At 51.6% G+C, this 16,422-nt stretch overlaps 1 protein-coding gene across 2 annotated transcripts in view; it reads left to right on the forward strand.

Annotated features, from left to right (window-relative positions):
* MTMR6 (myotubularin related protein 6) overlaps positions 1 to 7,824 on the forward strand; it is a 32,303-nt gene extending 24,479 nt beyond the window's left edge. The window contains exons 14-15 of one of the 2 annotated variants that reach the window (XR_004141065.2): positions 5,400 to 5,487; positions 5,922 to 7,824. Coding sequence is in view for 1 of the 2 variants with exons in the window: in XM_031465777.2 (XP_031321637.1) it covers positions 5,922 to 5,939 (18 nt within the window). In the remaining variant the exon portion in view is untranslated. The remainder of the gene's footprint in view (positions 1 to 5,399; positions 5,488 to 5,921) is intronic. The other variant, XM_031465777.2, reaches the window with a different exon arrangement.
* The last annotated feature ends 8,598 nt before the right edge of the window (positions 7,825 to 16,422 follow it).

The raw sequence follows: 16,422 nt of genomic DNA on the forward strand, positions 1-16,422 counted from the left end.
GCAATTATGAATAAAGCGGCTATAGACATCTGTGTGCAGGTTTTTGTGTAGATGGTTTTCAGCTCCTTTCGGTAAATACCAAGGAGCATGATTGCTGGCTTCCATGGTAAGAGTATGTTCAGTTTGGTAAGAAACCAATCTGTCTTCCAGAGTGGCAGCGCCATGTGCATTCCCACCAGCAACGGGTGAGACTCTGCTGCTCCACATCCTCACCTGTGTTCGGTGGTGGCAGTGATCCGAAGTTTGGCCTTTCTTGTATGTACAACGTAACCAGCCCTTTTTGACTTTTTTGTCTTGTGCAGAAGGTCAGTTTCAGAATTCTGGACAGTTTCAGGCTGGCTGTCTAAGTTGGATGAAATGCCTGTGGCCGTCTGTAGAACTATACAGAGCATTTGCAGATTGTCAGTGACATTGATCCATTTTCATTACCTGGGCTTTAGCTGTTTTGTTGGCTCTTCTGTGCATTAGTCCAGTTGGCATTAGCGTATCTTGATTAGTTAAATAAAGTGTATTTTAAAAATATATATAACTAAGCTTTTAGGAAGCTATATTTAGAGAAAAGGCAGCCTGTAATTTAGAATGATTATCTCAAAAAGTATGTATTATTGTACTCGCTATCTTGTAAAAAAATAAATGCAGAGACAAATTTACTTCTTCTTTTCCAGTTTGGATACCTTTTATTTCTTTTTCTTGCCTAATGTCTCTAGCCAGCACTTCCAGTACTGTTTTGAATAGACATGAGAACAGGCAGCCGTGCATTGTTCTTGACTGTAGCAAGGAAAAGAGTTCAACCTTCTGGTGTGACCTGTGGGGTTTTCACATGTGGCCTTTATCATATTAAGGACATTTCCTTCCTAATTGGTTGGGTGTTCTTTATCATGAAAAGGTGCTCTCTTTCCTACCAGAAATAGACTCATTAGCATCTTTAAATGTAATCAGATTAGAGAGATAATTCTAAGACCCTAAGAACCAATTCAGAAAACTTATCCTTAAAATTCTGTTTCTCTCAAGCCACCTTGGGTACCAAAGTCAGTATTAGTGTTCTCCAGAGAAACAGAATGAATAGGACACACACAGATACCTGCAAGAGGAGATTTATCATAGCAAGAGGCTCCCACAGTCCTGGAGGCTGAGAAGTCCATCTCCAAGATCTGTCATCTCCAAGCTGGAGAGCCAGGAAAGCCAATGGTGTCATTCAGTCCGAGTCCTAGGAACTGAGAGGAGGAGAGGGAGGCTGGCGGTGTAAGTCCCAGTCTGAGTCCGAAGGCCCAAGCTAATGTCCAAGGGCAGAAGAAGATGGATGTCTCAGCTCAAAGAGAGAAAGTGAATTCACCTGCCCTCCAACTTTTTGATCCATTCCAGCCTCAGCGGGTGCGACGATGCCTGCTCGGACAGGGGAAGGTCACCTGCTTTACTCAGCCCGCTAATTCAAACGCTAACCTCTTCCGGGAAAACCATCACAGACACACTCAGAAATAATGTTTTACCAGCTGTCTGGGCATCTTTTAGCCAGTCAAGTTGACATGTAGATTGAACTGTCTCATAGGGGCAGCCCCTTAAGGGCCTTCAAATCCAGGCCAAGGATTTGACTCAGTCGACCATTATGGGGACACTGCTGAAGCTTTAGGTGTTGCTTCTGTGCAGCGGGTGATCCAAGACAGTGCCCTGGAAAGGAGCACAGGCTTCGGTCCTGTCGATCTTCCGTGCGGGTTTGATCCAGTTCGTCTCTATAGTCTTTTGTTGATGTGTAAATAACACCAACCTCACTGGGTTTAAGACAGTTGACAAGTATGTGTGAAGCACATGAATCGTGTTTGATGCCAAATGCTTGATGTTTTAAGGTGGTAAAAGCTATTTTACTAATATCAATTAGGTGGCAGTGTGTTGAAGGAACTGGGGTGAAGTCAGGCATCCAGTGAGTTTCAAAGTATGGCTCCTGGGTCACCTGTATCAAAATACACCTGCCTGATCACAGTCCCAAGTCTGAGGGACCTGAACGCTGGGACGGGCCCTGGAGGTCGCCATTTGGACATGTCCCCAAGTGATCCTTGTGAACATTTAGGTTCGAGAACCACTATGGCCGATTCGCTCTCAGTACATGTTGATTGTTATTTTTTGCCACGCCCTGCTGTACACGATTACCATTCTAGCACAGAGAAATCCTAAGCCAGCATGGGAAGGGGTCATCAAAGGCTTCCTTTTGAACTGTTTGCACAAATGAGTAGGGAAGGTGTAGGCTCTGGCCAGGTAGGGAGAGGGGGAGTCATCCATTTTGCACAAAAGCACAGAAAGATGGGAGAGCGTGGCTTTTGCAGGAAGTGTCACCACTCGACAGGAGTGAGAGGTGACGGGGGTGATATCCTGAAGGAGATGCAGAGGCAGTTCGAAGCTTTGGTTTTAAGCAAGAGTGGAGTGAGGTCAGATTTGTATTTTAGAAGAACTTCTCTGGACCGGAGGGGATGAAATGGAGGCTGCTGAGATCCCTAAGAGAGAAGGTATAAAGATTCTGACGGTGGGGAAGGTGGGATCCCATTAGGCGAGGAGCTGGAACAGGCGGGGCTTGCTGACGGTACCTTGAGACCCTAGGACTGTGCACAAGGGCGAGTCCATGGTGACTTTAACTTGTCGTAGGGTAACTGGGTTGGGGGTACCATCACTCACCCAGGTGGGGAGTGGAAGGAGACCTAGGTACCTGGGGGAAGGAAGCTCTTGGTTTTAGGTGTGTTACGTTGGCGATGGGACATCCCAGCGGAGACATTTGATAAACGTTGCAATGTGGTATTAAGGGAAGAGTCCTCAGTTAGAGGGGGAAGTCTAGAAGCCACCAGTTTCTGGTGGACGATTGAGTTAAGTGTGTGCATACCATTTACTAGGAGGTCTTAGAACAAGAGGAGAGACCTGAGAATGAAACCTTGAAAAGTAGCGGAGCCCAAGAGAGAATGGTGAAGAGAGAGGGAAGGAAAGCAAGAGCATTGGAAAACCTGAGAGGGACAGACAGGTCCCAGTGAGGAAGAGTTTGAGAAGGTTATAAACTGTGTCAGATGCCACAGAGGGGTCATTTAAAGAGTAGGCACTCTCTGCCATTGTCACTTGGCAAGGGCAGTTTCGTTATTAGCAGAGGCGGAATCAGATGTCGGCGGCTCTGTAGCTGATTGGGAGATGAATAAGCGGACTGCACGTATGACTAGGAAGAAAAGCTTGTTAACTTACCGATACAACTTTCCCATTAAAAGAGTGGAAGTATATACTACAGACCTTAAATTAAAAAGAAAAAACATGAGCACACATAGCCTATGGGATGGACACAGAGAAACACCTCCCAGGGGACTTTGGTCCTGCACTATGAGCTTGTCCACGATGGAGCGTTTCCCTCTTTTTGTCCCCGGCTCAGGGGTGCGGGGCCAGCCCCGGTGGTTAGAGCCTCACTGATTGGGTGGGTGGGTGGAAATGCAAGCCCAACCTTTTTAGAATTATTTCTTAATAATTTCAGATGGAGTTAAAGGGAATGAGCCAGAATCATGTTAAAATACTGATACAGACCAAGAATGAGACTTTTAATTTTCAAATAGTCTATCATTTTGCCAATTTGCTACGATTACCCTTTTTCTCTCTTAATATGCTTTCTTTTCCTGTCCTTGTAATTCTAGCAAAGGATTTAATCTAAATATTTTAGCACCTTCTAGAGCTTGGAAATAAGTTAGGATTTTAACATTTGAACGTTGATGCCAGGTAATAAGCATGTCGGATCCTAGCTGATGTGTGCTCCCCGGCTCAGAGCCCCCATGCCCTCCAGAGCCTGCACTTAGATGGCCTCTGAAGTGTGCACAAAGGCAGCCCCCGGCAGCCGCAGGGCCGGGGCCGCAGCTCCAGGGGGCAGGCCAGGTGGCCCTCGGCCAAATGGTTTCTGAAAACAGGCAATAGTAATAAATGTTTAATGCCCCTCCTTCCTGTGCAGCTGCGACAAAGCGCTGTCCTCTTTGTGAGGATCTCATGTTTGGTGCAGTTTTCCTTGATGGTCACCCAGAATGCTTTAGCCCAGTTTCTTGTCCTGCTTTGTCATCGGGCCCGTTTACCCTGCTCCCAGAGGCGTACTTTCTCCAAAACACTTGCAAGTTCCTAGGGATTTTGGATCAGTACAGTTTAGAGCAGTTGCTCTCCCAGGACTATATTTTTTGTTTGTTTGTTTGTTTTGGGGGGGAGGTGATTAGGTTTATTTTTTTTAACAGGTGCTGGGGATTGAACCTGGGACCTCATGCATGCTAAGCACACACTCTGCCACTGAGCTCTCCCCTCCCCACAGAGGGGATCTTAGAGTTCTACCCAGGGCCACGATGCAGCCAGTGCAAACATCCCTGCTCGACCGTGAGCACCATGTCCAAAATCAAATACAGTCGCGCACTCTTGGAGCATGGCCCCCTCGCGCCTGGCTCTTCCTAGGCAGACAACTCACAGTTAACACCGGCGGGAAGATGAATGAGGGTCAGGTAGTCAAATATCCTTTTGTAAATACAATAGGGTGAAAACCCTTGAAGCAGAGATCCTAGCATCCAGCCTTCAGTCTAGCTTCAGTTAGTGATTCGCTGTCTGCGGTGGGCCCTTAACACTGCATGTCTGGGAGGAGAACGTCTTCCTCCTCTACGTCAGAAACCAGTCCCAGGAAGCCAGAGACGAGGCCACACGCGCCATCAGGCGTGCGGGCCCCACGGGAGGCTTTGAAGGTCTGCAGCTCACTTTCTGAGGGAAAGTACAGGGTTTTGACAGGGGAGGCTTGCTTTCAGCCACCTCAAATATTTATGTCTTTGACTTCTCTCCAGCTCTCCCAGAGGATGGGAGTAGGTTCAAAGATAAGCGTTAACCCACAGAGGAGAGCAGGGGTCTCTGATGGAGAACGCTAAAAACGTGGGCTCAGCAGGAGATACTTTATTCAGTAAAAGCAGAAGCGAGTATGTGAAATACCCCCATTCGTGTAAAGACACATCGGAGGGAAAGAATGTACCAGGCATCCACGTCAGTGAGGGCCAGACAACTTCCAAACCCATTCAGTCCCGCTTCCTGATGGAAGGCACGTCTGTATCTGGCAGTTGTTCTGCTCGGCTCAGGACTGAAGGGGGCATAGCTCCGAGCTTCCCTCTGCAGCCCGGGGACCTGGGCGTCCTTCCTGGCTGTGCAGGGCTCTCTCATCCTGGCTTTAAAATAGGATGCAGTTTATCTAGCTTGCATTCTTGTGTTCTCTGACACACACACGTGTGCCATGGAGACGTGATCGCTAAAACATTTGAGATGTTTGAGAAATCCCCACAAGTTGCCAACCGCAGAGCTGACGGTCTCCCTTTCCGGGTGTGCACACCTGCTGCCTCCCCTCGAACCTCCCATCCTTGCTCATGTCCCCTTCCTCCTAGGGGATGGCCTGCCTCCCTGCTCACTGAGAAGCAGACACTGTCGGAAAGAGCACCCACTCCGACAACTTCCCCGTTGCCTCCTCCAGAGGTCAGTTTTCTTTGCCCCACCGTCCCGGCTCCTGGGAATTGTGCACACGTGTGGTCGTCCCTCCTTCCTGGGACTTGTCCTGCCGTCGGATTCCATTGGCTCCTCTGCTGCATGTGTGGTGCTGGCTCTGCACAGTTGCTGGTCCCCCTGTCCCTGGCATCTGTCAATGTCCATGTCCCAGCACAGGGGGGCAGGGAAGGCATCTGGGGTGTCCATCTAATATGGGGTGGGCAGGTTGGATTGGGTGGAGAGTTCCTCAAACATGGGAGGGCTCAGAGAGATTCACACTTGTCCACGTTGGACCTTGATCTGGTGAAATTTGAGTCATGGTTGTAATGCGATTAGTACCTAACTTGCTGTGTCTGGTGAAGTTAAGGTTTTGCTCCCGGTCAGATTTCTGGGATACATGACATCTCACTGTTTTTGTTTTAAAGAAAGCAACAAACGAATGAGCTAAGACTCAGAAAAGAGCAAAAGGAACAACATGTAAAAAGAAGTAGACAGAAAGCAGTCACAGAGGCCAAGACACCACGAAGGAATTATTGACCAGAGCACATCAGAGGCGTGAGTGCATCAGAAAACCCAAGAGCTGTTTCTTAGACAAAAGCTGTCAAGCGGGCAAACTTCCAGAATACCTCCTCAAGGACGGAGAAGAACTGAAGCAAAATGAGAGGAGGCACATGGCCACACCCTCAGCTGCCAGGCAACCGCTCAACCTGGAGCCAGGCTCCCCAAGCCAGTCTGGTTCTCAGCCCCAGCACCCCGCCCGACAGCCAGACTCTGCAAAGTGTCCCCGGATCCTGTCCAGTCATGTGGAAAGTCCTCCAGCATCTTCCGCCGCCCTTAGGAAGCACCCAACCTTCCAGCGACGGCCGCGAGGGGCTTACCCGTGTCTCCTTTCCCGCCACCTGCCTGCCTCTCCCTGCCCCTGCCTCTCCTCTAACCTGCCCTGCTTGCTCACCTTGGGAGCCCTGGGTGTGCCGGCCTGCTCCCCACGAAACCCCAGCTCTGTGTCCCGGGCGGCCACACCCACCTGTCCACATCCCTTGGTCCTGCTTTGTCATCTTCGTGTCGCTGTCTGTAACCAATTTGTTTACTTCATCCGTGGTTCCCCCGCTAGGATGGAAGCTCTGCCGAGAAAGGTCTTCCCCAGCACTTTCACGACTGTATCACCAGCACCTAAATCAGCACCAGGCACGGTGATTAAATCCCTAAAATGTGACATCTCCATGGCAGCCTCTCTGTTAGGAACTGAATCTATAAAGTCAAGCACAATATTTGTTGAAGGAAGAAATGAATTAGTGTAGAGGACTTTTAAAAGATTATAAAACACAATCAATAAATTGTGTTTCTAATACATAGAAAAAATTTTAACTGGGCAAAATGGGAAACTTGAATAAACCAATGATTTTTTAAAAATTTTAAAGATCCCTCCGGATTCCAGAATAGAAAACTGTAGACCAACCTCGCCTTTCAGCATAGGTGGGAAATCCCACTTAAATATTAGCAAGTTAGATTTCACAGCACATTTAAAGAATAACTTACTATGATCATGTAGGATTTATTACAGGAAGGGAAGTTTGCAGGCTGAGGACACAGCCTGACTTACAACCGATCTTCAAGAGTCACTTAGGTAAAGCAGGGGTGTGTGCATGTGGGATGGGGCGGGTAACGGACACACAGCACCGTGTTCTCATGCTGTTTAAAGGGCTTGAAAAGAGAATTAACTCAAGGAGTGAACATCACTTGGCGCAAGTTGAATCATTTAAGACCTATGAGTGTTTCTTTTTGGAAAAAGGACTCAGGAGTTAATTGATCTCTGGACATGATGGGTCCCCCAAGGCCGCGGCATTGAACGGGAGAAGGCGGTGCCGTGAGGTGGCACCCCTCCCCGGCACAGGCTCCGGGAGAGTGTGAGTCTCACAGATCAGAGGTGTCGGCTTCCGAGGCAAGAGCAGCACACACAGAGCAAAGTTCTGTTGACAGAGCATGTCTGCTGGGAGGGCCGTCTTCCGGCCCAGGCGCTCCGGACGCCCGTCAGCCTGTGGCCGCTGACGGCCTCAGACCACAGTCAAGTCTCCCCAGACTTCGGCTGAATGAATGAGGGACAGTGTGGTGTGCACCCAAGTGCCGGGACAGGGTTGTTGACTGTCTCTCTTGGGACGGATGATCTTTGTTTCTGCAAATCTCTCCAGTTTTTTGCTGTTATAATGTATTTCCTTTGTGTTTGTTGGTTGGTGCTGAGCTTCCCTGGAGTACTAGCATGCTGCTGTTCCGTCACCTAACTGCTTCCCCCTTTCTGCTTTCCAGTACATATTAAAAAAAAAAAATCTTTTAGGGGGGAGATAATTAAGTTTATTTATTTTAATGGAGGTACTGGGGATTGAACGCAGGGCCTCGTGCGTGCACATCACGTGCTCTACCACTGAGCTACACCTTCCCCACTTCACTCTGTAGGTGTTTTAACTTGGGATGAGTTTTTTATGTAACTTGTAAAAGCCACATGAAATTGGAGCAAATCTTTCCCAACCAGTACCGGTTACTGATCGGGAGCGTGTTAAGGGCAGGCGCTGAGTCGGCTTCACCACTCTGCCTGGTGCCCAGCCCGGGGCCAGGGCGTGGCTGGCACCAAGTCACTAGTTACTGATTAATTCATCACGCTGTGTATTGGCCCAGAGAGCCAGGATCCCCCTCGCAGGCTACAACCTGATTCCATCTGATGGTGGGGTCCCTGAAGATGACTGCTGGTAGGGTAAAGCCTTCAAGAAATCGAGGCCTCGAGAAATTGTTCCTTTCAACCCCAAGTTTCTACCATGTCGTTAAAATTTATGCGGGAGAAGACAGAGCCCATAACCTTTCCCCTACATCGAGGCACACACTGTCCCCAAGTTCCAGAGCACACACTGTCCTTGGATGCCTGCACCTTCCAGTGACTCCCCAGCTCCCTTGGAATAAAATTTCAGTCCCTTGCTGGGACTGTAAGCTTTTCCCTGCCAGGCCCCCTCCTGTGTGCTGTGTCAGAATGGGATGAAAGGAACCTTTGTCCCCGTCCTGAATCCTTTCTTAGGAGCACAAAATCAAACTCACTGTCAAAATCATGATACTACCACTTGAGTGTCTGAAAGCTTGCTGACTGAGCAGGACAGCGGTGGGGAACGGAGCCATGGGATGCCGGAAAGAGCACTTTCATTGCGCCCTCGGCCTTGCCTCCTCCTTCCGTGCGAGGCCTGGGAAAAGAGCTGGTGTATTCCCCAGTCGGCTGCCTCCATTGTGCAGAGCTAGGCCTCCCACTGAGCTGCCACTCAAATGGCAGCACTACTGGAAGTCTGCAACCCTGTTGCCAAGGCTGAGTGCGCATCCAGGTCCCATCTCCAAGGAGGACTGGCCAGTGGGGCAGCGGGGGAAATGTGGCCCCTCCCAGCATCATGGCATCCTCTTTACTGGCACTTCCAGAGTGGAAGGTTTAGAACTTTAAATCGGGGTCCAGCTCCCATTACCCAGGATCAGCTGCACTGCTGGTGGGTAAGTTCCACCAGGGAGTGGGAGGCAGAGAGGAGCAGGGCTGCCCGGCATCCTTCCCGGGAGGGCGCCCTGACTCAAACTCCCAGGGCGTCGCCCCGAACGCGACTCCCAGTTCCGAGATGGAGCCAGCTGGGATGACCAAGGAGAAAAGGCAGCAAGTTAGGAACTCAAATTTTAAGTTGAATCATAGCCTAGCCAATCTTCTATAATTAATTACTTCAGGTACAGCCATGTATCATTTCAGAATCCTAAGTCCCAAATGGGAGGTGATTGGCATTTGCTGAAGTCGTTATCTGCCTTTGGCTTCCATGTCACCTTAATGGCTCTTTGAGGGAACAGGGCCAGGTGCTGTGAAGCTGAGAGTGTTTTTTTAGCTCTCTGTTCCTTAGTCTTATTTATCTAAATGGCTTAATACTGTCTTAGCTTAGACTCAATTTTTTAGACCCCACCCTGGGGTCATGACGTGGGGGTCTCTGGAGCCCCCAGGGGAGACCAGATTCCCCGGCGCCCCTGCCCCACCCCCTCACTCATCAGCTCGGAGAAGAGCGGGAAGGGGGGACATCTGAGGGGCTCGGCATTTCACTGGAGAGACTGAGCACATACCTAAGGGCAGTGCTTCAGTGATTCCATCAGACGGGTGCACTGAATCCCGGGAAATTCCGCCCCGCCCCCTGCCCTGCACAGGGCTCCTGGGGACAAGCAGCTCAGGGTGGAGAAATGCAGAGGAAGGGGGGGGGGGGCCCTGCGACACAGCTGGGCATTCCCACAGCCGCGGGGGACCCCAAGCCACTCGGCTTCCTGCCCCCAGCACCTCCTTAGTACTGAGTGCAGGCGGACTTCTGCATGTCTGAGTATCAGCTTCATGCTGAATCGTCACTCCCACGAAGGGGACTCACTCTTGGCTTCAGGACAATCGCAGAGCAAGCTGATGAATGGAGCCCGGGCGGTGGACCTACTTTCCTGGACTCGGGGACCGCGGTCGCGGAATGAGCCGGATGAAATATTTAAGGCCCTCATGCTTCACTTCCAACCAGAGCCTAGACTACTCCATAAATATTATCTTATAGCAAAGCTTGTGGAACCACTGTCCCCGCAGCACTTCATCAGCCGCCCCTTCCTCTCCGGAAGGGCTCGCGTGAGACCGGAGCCGCGAGTGCGACCGCGCAGGACGCGTGCGATGGGGAGGCGGCGCCCAGCCCGGGAGCCGCTGGGAGCCGCCCCGGGAAGGACACCCTCTCTGCCTCAGCAGCACCAGGCTGGGCCCTGAAGGATGAAGTCGGAAATGCAATCTGAAGAGCCGCGCCCTCTGCAGAGGCCCGCAGCGCAGTTCTGAGAGCCTGGGAAGGGCGAGGACCCGGCCGCGCTCCGCGCCGGGGGCGGCGGCCTGTGTGGGAGGCTTGGGGCCGGAGTTCGCGGAGCGGGGTGTGCTCACGCCCGCGTCCCACGTGAGGAAGGCAGCGGCTGAGAGGTGCCGGGGGTTTGAATCAAGGTCCCGGGGCTGCTTCGTGGGAGCCAGGGCTCACACCGACCTCTGGGCAAAACCAAAACCACCCCCGGGGCCTTATCTGTGTCTCTTTACCAGGACTGTGGGGCTTAGCCCCTCCGTCAGTGTCCCCTCCACCCCCGCCGAGCACGTCCAGCGAGAAGGCTCGCTCTCGTGGCTGGAGGTGAGACCCAGCAGCTCAGAGGGACCGGCCCCCCAGGTGCGAGCGGGGGTCCGCCCCGCTGGGTGGCACCCGCCTCCCGCGAGCCGGAGAGGTCGGCCGAGGGGCTGCTGCTCCTGGTGTCTCCCAGCTGCTGCTGAAGGGGGCTGTTCGCTCCTCCTGGACATCGTGGCAGCGGCGGGGGCTGGGCCCGGGGGACAGTCAGTCTGAGAGCACTCTGAGGACACTCGGACAATCCGACACCATCAGGCCGACTTCCCGGGGTTGTCTGTTACTCTCACTCCCCAAACTTCAGTTTCCTTCCTTGTACAAGGATGTAGGCCGATCAATAAACGCACACGTGGGCCACACGCACACCCACCCTGTTTGCTAGTGAACAATGACGTCGGTGAACTCGCATGAAGACCTCTTCCCAGGCTGAGCACCGGATGAGCCTGTCACCCCATCGGTGCAGGGCCCTGACATAGGACGACCGTGATCCCCACTTTGTGAAGGAGGAAGCCGGGGTGCGGGGCCCAGGTCCCCCCCTGCGGTCAGCCCTGCATCGGGGTGCCCAGCGCACGGGGCCCCCAGGGACAGGGGAGCTACTGTTTCCATAGCCCTAACCTGCATGGAGCTGGGAGACTTTGAGTGTCACGTCCACTGTGGCAAAAAGTAAGAAAAATCGATCCTTTCTCCTTCTGAAAGGTGCTTAGAGCCCGTATCCCACGTCCTGGTCTGGAGGCTTCTGAGCGCGCCCACGGATGAGCTGGAACGCCGCGCTGCCACGGCCTCGATGCTCGGCTGCGTGCAGGCTCGATCTGGGCCTGGAGTCTGGCGGCCAACTCGCGGCAGCGGCTCCTACTCCTTAACTATCCACAACGTGACAAGGAGGCTCCGCCCGACCACGTGTTCTTGGAAAACTCGGCATCGGACACAGAAGTCACACTTCCCCGCCTCCGGACGGCTGAAACCCGGGCACACAGACACGCGCATCGGACAGCCCTGCTGGTGCATCGCTCACAACACTCAGGTATGAGGAAGGACCTTTATTATTTTTCAGTTTCGAAAGCCAAACACACTGACAGCCACCACCGTCCAGAGTGCGGGTCTCCTTCTAGCTGCCTGGGCCTTGGACTCCCTCCCCCGCCCCCCACCTACACCAGAGGGCACTCGGGGCTGGCTCCTGGGCTGGCCTCCAGATGCAGAAGCCACAGGGCCCCAGGGGGTGGTGGGTGCTCTGCGCTGGGGTGCTGGCGGGACAGGTTCCAGCTTGTCCCCCAGGACGGGCTGCGTGTCTAGGGGGCACTGGTGGCACTGCGGCCTGCCTGGGGGCCCTGCCTCCCTCCCACCCCACCCAGGACACAGATCGCAGGTCTCTCTTCTTCCCTGCAGCCAGTGAACATCTTTTTAATCTTTCTTTCTCCATTGTTCACTTGTTTTGAGTTTCAGTCCTTCCGTGCTCTTCTCTAAGATGTAAAATACTCTGAATAGGCCTGTGACATTTCAGTGCCGTTTTGCGCATCCGGGACAGCCCTGAACATGACACCAAGTGCGGATTAAATATGTGCTGGATGAACAAGTGAATGAAGGAGTGAATTTAGTTTTTGGCCAAACACACATCATCCAGACCAAAACCTGGGTGACAATGTCATTTGTGAACGGACAGCTACAGCGTATTTCACTTACTGATTTGGGATCGAAACTGGGAAGCAACACATTGAAGAAGGTTAAAAAACAGTCCATACTGAAGAGTGATCTTAACGAGCTCTTTTGTGCTAATAAAGGTACCATCTGGTTCCCCTGTGTAAGGAGGGCGTATTCAGAGACATGTGAAGGCTGTGCCACGAGGTCGGGCGGGTCTCAGAGGTCAGGGCTGGAGCCCGCCTCTCTCCATCTGAGTGGACGGCATATCTCAGGGCAGGACTGCCCCATATCTTCCATCTTTTATTTTGCTTCCACTATTTTCTGGTAACTTTGTACTTCACATTCAAACTCCCCAAGAGGAGAATCAGATTAGTCCATTACTGTGCTGAAAATTAAATTAACCCTAAACTCAGAGCCGGGATGTTCAAACTAATTAAAATAAGCTACACTACTAACCTGCTTAAGTGTTCACCAGAACCAGCAGAAAACAGAAACGAGAATTCTCTACAAGTCACCCTACAAATCAGAAGGAACGGCCCTTCCCTCTTTCCGTACAGGTCCTCCCGTCTCCCCAGCCTTCACCTCCACGTTTTCCCCGTAGGGGGGCTGCGCGTGTGATCAGAGCTCCAGCACCCCTCGTGTTGCTCTGGTCGGTCTCCACATTGTGTCCCAGCCCCTTCCCTCTTCCCACTCTCTCCTATACATGCCCCAAACCACGATTTGCAGCTCTGTTAGTCCCCTGGTGTGTCCCCTTCCCTGGCTGAGCAAACCGGGCCTCCGGCTAGGGAAGTGGGAGGGAGAGGAAGCCTGGCTGGCAGTGCTGCCCGGAGGAGGGACCAGGCCACCCGATCCTCAAGTGAGATGGAAGACCCGGCAGCCAGGCACACATCCCGGTGTGTATGGTGCCTGCTCCGCGATCCGGCCTGTCTGGGGCACGTGTGATGCAGAAACAAGCCTCTTTAGACTGGAGAACTCAGCTCTGTTCCCACCACCCAAAGCCCACGCGTGTGTGGCTGTTTCATTTCAAGGAGGAAGGCCTGACAATGCTATGATTTGCCCTGGGCACAGCATGAAGTAGAAGCAGGTGGTGTTTGTCTCTGGTGCCTGTGGTCCACCGACAGCCTCTCCCTCCTTTTCCCTGGTTAGTGGAATTTCTGTTCTGTTCTGGGATTGGCTGACTGAGGGAAGATGGAGCCAGCTCCAGAGGATGAAGCATGACTAGTCTGAGACAATCATGAGACTCCTATTCCCCTTTGTGAGTGATTCAGTTTGGGCAGCAGGGGGGTTGGGGGCATGGGACCCTGTTCTGGCTAATGAGATATAAAGGAAAATCTTTTGGAGAATTTGGGGAAACATTTTCCATTCTGATGAGAACAGAGGTACATGAAATGAATCAGCCCTTTCCTTCCAGCCTTTGTGTATAATTGTGGATGGTGTGATGTTTGGAGTGGTGGCAGCCATCTTGCGACCAAAAGTAGAAAAAAAAAATCAAGAGAATTCAGAGACACTGACCTGGAGCCCTGATATCATTGAGCCACTGGATCAATGTGGGATTTTCTGCCTCTGTACTTATTGTATGTAACACTGAGCCCCTGCTGCTTACGTACCGCTAGTCAGGTGTCCTGTTGCTTGCTGCTGAAAGCTGGCTGACTGATGTGTCAGGCACCAGATGCCTGCAGATCTTCTGGGAGAGGCCCACGGTGGTGGTTTAGTTTGGAGAAGCCCGTTGCACACATGGCAGAGAGCAAGGGGGACAGAAGATGGGAGAGGTTCTTTTTTTGATATCCCTTTTTAGAGAAACAGCGCCAGCCCCCAGGAAACGTCCAGATCCCTGAGGTGCCCATCCTTTCCCAGACGACTGCCTCCACTAAGGGGACCTACCTGTCTCTCTCGGGAGAGTCTGGAAGGGAAACTAATGAAGAGACCCCAAAGTCAAGGAACAGCCGCTCTCTCGTTTCTGGGGCATCAGGCAAGGATGCAGTGTGGCCACCTGGAAGGGAACCAGCCTGGAGCCCTCTGAAAGCGACTTCATCTGAGACGGTCACAGGCAGGGACTCTGGGGCCACAACTGAGTGTCTGTGTGTGCCTGGGTGGGGGTTGCCCTGCTGGAAACCTGGAACCTGCGGGGCTGGGGGTGGAGTGGGGTAGTTAACAGGCAACACCCACAGTAAGGGACCTGTGGGTGAAGGGAGAGTCTCTTAGCAATAATGTAAAAGCTGCTCCTCCGCCAAAGGGAAGTCAGCTTTCGACACCTGCCAGGTGCAGAAAACACCGACGTTAGCTCCAAGGGCAGCTGTCAGGTGGAATGGTCCCTGCCCTTGCTCTCCTCTGGTCCTCCCCACAAGCCAGATGTCACCCCCGGGGCGGAGGGAGTGGGAGGGTAGGAGGGAACTCCCTTCCCCTCTGTGTCCTTCAGGCTCAGGTAGAACCAGGCTGGAGAGAAGCTGTAGCTTCTTGATAAAATTTTCAAGAATTACTATGGAAGTGGCTTTCACATATCCTTAAAAGTAGAAAGCATAATGAACCCCCATTTCCTCATCCCCTAATTTCAACAGTTATCAATATTCTGCCTTTTAGGTTTTACCTGTTCTTCCCCAATACGATTTCTGCTGGAGGGTTTTAGAGCAAATCCCAGATATGGCACTACAATACAGGTAAGTACTTCAGTATGTGTCTCTAATACATAAAGACATAAAACCCCACAGTGCTGTTATCACACCCAAGCAAGCTTAGTAGTATCCCCATAGTTTCTAATATTTAATAGGCAGCCCATGTTCAATTTTCCCCTCGACTCAAAACTGAATTTTTCAGTTCATTTATTCAAATCAGGATCTAAACGGGACCCCCGTTGCTTTCCATTCGTGGGATGCGCCTCGTGGGTCTTAATGCTGCTGGTGGTGGCTTTCACAGCCACGGCTGATTGCTCCCAAGCTCCACTGGTCTGTTAGTGGGTTGCAAAACTGTGATTTTCGAAGAATGTAATGACTTCTGTATTAATTAGCTGGGTTCTTCTGTCAAGAATTTCCCCCATCCGCTGCTGGGTTTCTCTGAAGTGCAGTCATACAGGAGTGGCAGGAAAGACGCTGGAGTCTTCCTCTGTTTGTTCCCCCTTCAGAGTAACGTGTAGGCATCCTCACCACCTCCAAAGACGGTCAATAGGTTCGGGATTTTTGTTCTTTGTTTGTTTGATTGTGTTGGTTTCGTATTATTATGAGCTCATGAATTTTTGTATATTTGGTTGCTGTCATCCTTTGGTGCTCAGATTACACAATCTTTGGGGAGCCTGTGAGCCTCTGGGCTGAGTCCTGTGTTGTTTTAAAAATACTCTCGTATCTTGGACACTTTCTTATATTCAGGCTCAAGACGTCAGGCTCATCTTGTACATTTCCTGACTCTAATCTGACAAAAGTAATTTCTTCAAGGAGTCCTGGTTCCTTTCAGTGGGAAATGATACTTAGAAACCAAATCTTAACTTTAAATGAATTTGGAGCCTCGAGTATCACATGAAACTGGACATTTTTAATTTTAAAGAAATGAGACCATGCCAAGTTTGATGGGAAGACTTCTGCTTTCTTAGGCTGATGAGAGTCGCGGAAGCTGCCCTAACTCATGCCTGGTTCTGGGCAATTGAATGAACATTTCCAGCCTCAGGTTTTCTCATCTGTAAAATGGGAACAGCAGTGCCTACCTCCGTGGGCTCTGATGAGGATGGAGTAAGGGTCCATGTGTCATTCTTGTTCTAACAGTTGTTCACTGACTGGTGGGTGTCATGATCATCATTTTCTCTGAAACCCAGAGGAGAGACTTGCCCTTCTGGGAGACGGGAAAGGCACCCAGAGGATGGAGGGTTCAGATGAGCAGGCAGGAGCAGTCTCACAGGTGACCAGAGGTGGACGTGAACCCCGAGGATGCCCAGACCCACACTGCAGGATGGAAGGTCCCCGTGAGATCTCATGGCAGGCACTCCAGCGTCTGGGCTGTGATTAATAGGGACTGCACTGATCACGCACAAACCCGGAGATGCAACGATCGCCCTGAGAATTCGTGGGTTGGCAACCAGCCATGTGGAATAACGGACACATGGCTGCACAGGGCAGTGGGAGAAAAGGAAGAAACATCACGT

This window comes from Camelus dromedarius, chromosome 13 (assembly GCF_036321535.1).
Source record: "Camelus dromedarius isolate mCamDro1 chromosome 13, mCamDro1.pat, whole genome shotgun sequence".
In the NCBI taxonomy this organism is placed as follows: domain Eukaryota; kingdom Metazoa; phylum Chordata; class Mammalia; order Artiodactyla; family Camelidae; genus Camelus; species Camelus dromedarius.